The sequence below is a fragment of the Capra hircus genome, chromosome 1 (assembly GCF_001704415.2).
Source record: "Capra hircus breed San Clemente chromosome 1, ASM170441v1, whole genome shotgun sequence".
Classification (NCBI taxonomy): domain Eukaryota; kingdom Metazoa; phylum Chordata; class Mammalia; order Artiodactyla; family Bovidae; genus Capra; species Capra hircus.
In genome coordinates, this window is record NC_030808.1 from 98,627,576 (window position 1) to 98,633,644 (window position 6,069).

At 40.8% G+C, this 6,069-nt stretch overlaps 1 protein-coding gene across 1 annotated transcript in view; it reads right to left on the minus strand.

Moving 5' to 3' along the window:
• LOC102190915 (EGF-like and EMI domain-containing protein 1) overlaps positions 1 to 5,096 on the minus strand; it is a gene marked incomplete at its 5' end in the record, with an annotated part of 494,420 nt that extends 489,324 nt beyond the window's left edge. The window contains 2 exon segments of the mRNA XM_018050267.1: positions 79 to 188; positions 5,008 to 5,096. Of these exon segments, the coding sequence (XP_017905756.1) occupies positions 79 to 188; positions 5,008 to 5,096 (199 nt within the window).

Consider the following 6,069-nt stretch of genomic DNA (forward strand, 5'->3'; position numbering starts at 1 on the left):
GATATGATTGAAGCCCCAAACAGAGTGAGACCATTACTTCTAGTGACAGAGAGTTAGACAGGAAGAATTATAACTTACAGCATAGGCAGCCAGGTTCATTGTCCCACCAGCTCCAACCGGGGCAGCACTTGTAGACGGTCTGCTGCTCCAGGCTGTATGCCTGTCTGTAGATGGTGTAGTATTGGGTCCTAAGGAATAAGAATGAGATTGATCCTATTTTCCTCTTAAGGTAATGCTTCGTCTTAGGGCCAGAGCTGTCACCTTAAACCCACTATCAAATTCTCCCTGGAACCTAAATCCTGACATTTATACACACATACACACTATATACATATATATAATAGAACAATATATAATTTGTATACATTATACATGCATGTGCACACACACACGCACACACACACCTCACTAAATACATAACCAAGATTCAGTGTAGATACAGGTTACTGAAAATTAAGAGGGACTGCAAGTCCTGTAGTATAAACTACCCTAAGGGTCACTGAAGCTATGAAAAATGGAACCCATGATTATGAAGAGAATAATGAAATCTAGAAGGATAATAAGTCACACGCTTTCAATTTGACAGTGAAATCCCCTCATCATGAGTCCCATGACAGTGTGCATTCTCATCAGTGGTGACATCACCCACAAGCGGCAAACAATTGGTTCTTGGGTAGGAGGGGTGAGAAAAATCTTAGTAATACAACGGTCTGTGGTCCTACACATGAGCAGAGAACAGAAACAGAAACAAGCATATCTGTGATACTGAACCTTCATGGGGAAGGGGGACAATTACTAAAAGAAAGAGAAAAAGTTTACAAAGTCTCCTGGGGGGGAGGACAATAAGGAACAAAAGATTGAACAATGAACAAAATAATGAACAAAACGCTACACTATTTCTGCTGACCTCTTAATAGACCTGCTGCTAAGTCACTTCAGGCGTGTCCCACCCCATAGACGGCAGCCCACCAGGCTCCCCCGTCCCTGGGATTCTCCAGGCAAGAACACTGGAGTGGGTTGCCATTTCCTTCTCCAATGCATGAAAGTGAAAGGTGAAAGAAGTCGCTCAGTTGTATCCAACTCTTAGCGACCCCATGGACTGTAGCCTTCCAGGCTCCTCCACCCATGGGATTTCCCAGGCAAGAGTACAGGAATAGAGTGCCATTGCCATCTCCATCTTCAGTGGAGTTCAGTTCAGTTGCACAGTCGTGTCCGACTCTTTGCAACCCCATGAATCACAGCACGCCAGGCCTCCCTGTCCATCACCAACTCCTGGAGTTCACTCAGACTCAAGTCCATGGAGTCAGTGATGCTATCCGGCCATCTCATCCTCTGTCATCCCCTTCTCCTCCTGCCTCCAATCCCTCCCAGCATCAGAGTCTTTTCCAATGAGTCAACTCTTCGCATGAGGTGTCCAAAGTACTGGAGCTTCAGCTTCACCATCATTCCTTCCAGAGAAATCCCAGGGCTGATCTCCTTCAGAATGGACTGGTTGGATCTCCTTGCAGTCCAAGGGACTCTCAAGAGTCTTCTCCAGCACCACAGTTCAAAAGCATCAATTCTTTGGTGCTCAGCCTTCTTCACAGTCCGACTCTCACAGCCATACATGACCACAGGAAAAAACATAGCCTTGACTAGACGGACCTTAGTCGGCAAAGTAATGTCTCTGCTTTTGAATATACTATCTAGGTTGGTCATAACTTTTCTTCCAAGGAGTAAGTGTCTTTTAATTTCATGGCTGCAGTCACCATCTGCAGTGATTTTGGAGCCCCCAAAAATAAAGTCTGACACTGTTTCCACTGTTTCCCCATCTATTTGCCATGAAGTGATGGGACCAGATGCCATGATCTTCATTTTCTGAATGTTGAACTTTAAGACAAATTTTTCACTCTCCACTTTCACTTTCATCAAGAGGCTTTTTAGTTCCTCTTCACTTTCTGCCATAAGCGTGGTATTATCTGCATATCTGAGGTTATTGAGATTTCTCCTGGCAATCTTGATTCCAGCTTGTGCTTCCTCCAGCCCAGCGTTTCTCATGATGTACTCTGCATATAAGTTAAATAAGCAGGGTGACAATACACAGCCTTGACATACTCCTTTTCCTATTTGGAACCAGTCTGTTGTTCCATCTCCAGTTCTAACTGTTGCTTCCTCTGCTGCATACAGATTTCTCAAGAGACAGGTCAGGTGGTCTGGTATTCCCATCTCTTTCAGAATTTTCCACAGTTTATTGGGATCCACACAGTCAAAGGCTTTGGCATAGTCAATAAAGCAGAAATAGATGTTTTTCTGGAACTCTCTTGCTTTTTCCATGATCCAGCGGATGTTGGCAATTTGATCTCTAGTTCCTCTGCCTTTTCTAAAACCAGCTTGAATGTCAGGGAGTTCACGGTTCATGTATTGCTGAAGCCTGGCTTGGAGAATTTTGAGCATTACTTTACTAGCCTGTGAGATGAGTAAAATTGTGTGGTAGTTTGAGCATTCTTTAGCATTGCCTTTCTTTGGGATTGGAATGAAAACAGACCTTTACCAGTCCTGTGGCCACTGCTGAGTTTTCCAAATTTACTGGCATATGGACAGGGAGGTCTGGTGTGCTGCAGTCCATGGGGTCTCAAAGAGTCGGTCATGACTGAGTGACTGAACTGAACTGAACTGAACCATAATATCACTAACCCAGATAACTTCCTTCCTATCAAACTGATGCCTTATTTATTCTTTATCCCCAAAGTATTATATTGCCTTCCTCTCTCCTAGCCTCACATCCCCAGCCCATATCACCTTGTGATATGCGCCTATGTGCTCATTTGCTTCTCTCATGTCTAACTCTTTGCAATCCCATAGGCTGTAGCCCTCCAGGCTTCTCCGTCCATGAGATTTTCCTGGGAGGAATATTAGAGTGGGTTGCCATGCCCTCCTTCAGGGGATCTTCCCAACCCAGGGATTAAACCCATGTCTCCTGCATTTTAGGTGGATTCTTTGTCACTGAGCCACTAAGGAAGCCCAATCCCCTTCATATTCAAAGCCAATTTCAAATTTCACATTCTCCAATTCCTCTTTTTGCATCATGTCAATGTACAGTGTTCTTTCTCCTCTCTTGAAAATCGGATTTAATGTCATTTTTATAACACTTGACTATTCACCATCTTGAAGAAAGAATAGAAAGAAAGAAAGTGAAGTCGCTTAGTTAGTATCTGGTTGCGACCCCACAGACTGTAACTTATCAGGCTCCTCTGACCATGGGATTTTCCAGGCAAGAATACTGAAGTGGGTTGCCATTCCCTTCTTCAGGGGATCTTCCCGACCCAGGGATTGAACCTGGGTCTCCTGCATTGCAGGCAGATGCTTTACTTCACTTTCCTTCTTTCTTTTTATGACACTTGATTATTCACCATCTTGAAGTGCCCCCTAATATTTTGGAGGTGCATCTCTGTAATAAGAATATAAGTATACATTTGTTTACTTATATACAAACAAAAGGGATGTTAGTTTGGCATGCCACAACTCCAAACGCAGTTTCATAAATACTTGCTGAATAAAGGAATGCATAAAACTATTAAGCTCTTGAAAATAAACATAAAACATGTTTTATTTATTCATGTTTGCTTTCCCAAATCTGAATGTCTATGTAGTAGTTGACTTTCTTTGGTTTGGACTAATATCAACAGGAGTTAAATCTCATGGAAGTGAAAAAAAAAGTGAAAGTTTTAGTCACTCAGCCCTATCTGACTCCTTTTGACCTGATGAACTATAGCCTGCCAGGCTCCTCTGTCCATGGAATACTACAGGCAAGAATACTGGCCCTGTTAGCCATCCCCTTCTTCAGAGGATCTTCCCAATCCAGGGATCATACCCGGTCTCCTGCATTGCAGGCAGATACTTTACCGTTTGAGTCCCCAGGGAAGATAAGCTTCATGGAAAGGATGCCAAATATCTAATCGAAAAGTCATTTTCAAAATCAGGGACTCGAATATCTACTGTGTACCAAGAATCATGTCACATGTGTTAAATACGTTTTTAGTTAATCCTTGTAATATCCATGTACAGTATTATTTTTCTAACTTTACAGACTAAGGAACAGGAAAAGTAGAAACTTTTTCAGTGTCACACAGCTAGCAAAAGCCAGAAGTTTTTTCTGATTTAAATTAATTTAAAGGTCCTGAGTATAGACCAAAAAAAAAAACAAAAAACAAAAACCACTACTCACACACGCAGTGTATATGTAAGTATCCACAATTATAAATGATTTAGTCTTATTAAATCTAGTCTTATATTACCAGTGTTCTGCCATTTCTATATAGTGGCAAATGCCCTTATTTACACACGCCATCAATTTTCTTTAAGTAATACTAGTGATATTAGTAATAATAAATTCATTAATCTAAAGTTACATTTTTAAACTTTGTTTCCTGAATTCAGACAAAATTGATTCATTTACGTAAAACTTGAACCCCTTAGCAAATATTTAAGAAATACTTAGATATTTTATAAATCTGTTTTTTAAAGTCCCTATGAAGTCTTCACGCATAGAAAAAACACATTTCTCTCCTCTCCCAGGCAGCTGAGTTATTAACCCTAATTCAAAGACCATAATGATGTTAAAGAAGTTCTAGGTTTCAAAGTGTTACAAGAGAACCAGGGGCAGGTCAGATGGTAGTTCAGAATCATAGATGCCTTGGATCCAAGGTACACTAAATTTAGCAAACTAACACAATATTTCTTGTGTCTCTCAGCCTTCTGATCCATGGCTTTCAGTGCCTATCCTGTCAAAAAGTAAAATTAATGGCATCTAACCCAAATACCTCACAAAGAAATGAGGTTTGAACCAAAGTAATACTATATTATGTTTCTGAAGGAAAATATATACCTTTAAAGTTCCTCATGGGCATATCTTATGCTTGTGTACTTATATAATTATTTTCTCAAATGTATTGGATGAAATCTCTAGATGCGGTTTAGGCTTTGGCTTTGATTTTTAGAAACAAACACGAAACAGCGGAACACCTCTACCTTCTTTCATAACCCACACACCACCGTGGGCTGGTGCAGCCCTGTTTCCAGATCCTGATGGTGTGCGTGAACGCTTGGACACACAGGCGTCACAGTCCCACCACAGTCAGCTGGTGCAGCCCTGTTTCCAGATCTTGATGGCGTGCGTGAACGCTTGGACACACGGGCGTCACAGTCCCACCACAGTCAGCTGCTCTTCTTCGCAAACATTTGGCCTTGAAAAAAAAAAAAAAAGAATAATAATGCAATAAAAATAGATTACATCTTCATGTTTTATTCATGAATCATTTGTTCCTTCATTTTCCACAAAAAGCTTGTGGTGACTTACATAAAGTGAGAAAGAAAAATACAGGCAAAGTAGAAAAAAAAAAAAAAACAGACCCAAGAAAAAGAAAAATCAGAACAGATTTTAAAAAACCAGGAGATTTAGAAGACAAATGTGAAAGTCGTAAGTTCCCATGTACTTGAGAAAACCGAGATGAAAATTAAGTTCTAAGCTCTTTGGTAGCCAAAATGTATAAAGAAACACAAGTCCAGGATTCTCAATATCCATGAATAAAAAGACAGGCTGATTCAACAAAAGGAGTTAAATTTTTCCTGGAAATTATTCCTGAGCACTATATTCCATTGGCATGCTTAGTTAATTCAGTTTCACCCATAATATTGGGTGGGCCAAAAAGTCAGGTTTTACTGTAAGATGGTATGGGAAAAACCCGAGAGACCCTTTTGGCCAACCAAATACTTCTTTAAACGCAAATACTTTTCAACCAGCACAATTATATCAACATTTCCTTATGGAAAGCTTATACAAACATACAGGATTGTAGACATATTATCTTTAATTTTTAAATGTCTGGGGATAGATAAAACTCAGGGCTTCCTAAGTGGCACTAGTGGTAAAGAACCCGCCTGCCAACGCAGGAGACATAAGAGACGCAAGTTCAATCCCTGAGTCAGAAAGATGCCTTGGAGGAGGGCATGGCAACCCACTCCAGTATTCCTGCCTAGAGAATCCTGTGGACAGAGGAGCCTGGTGGGCTATAGTCCATGGGGTCACAAAGA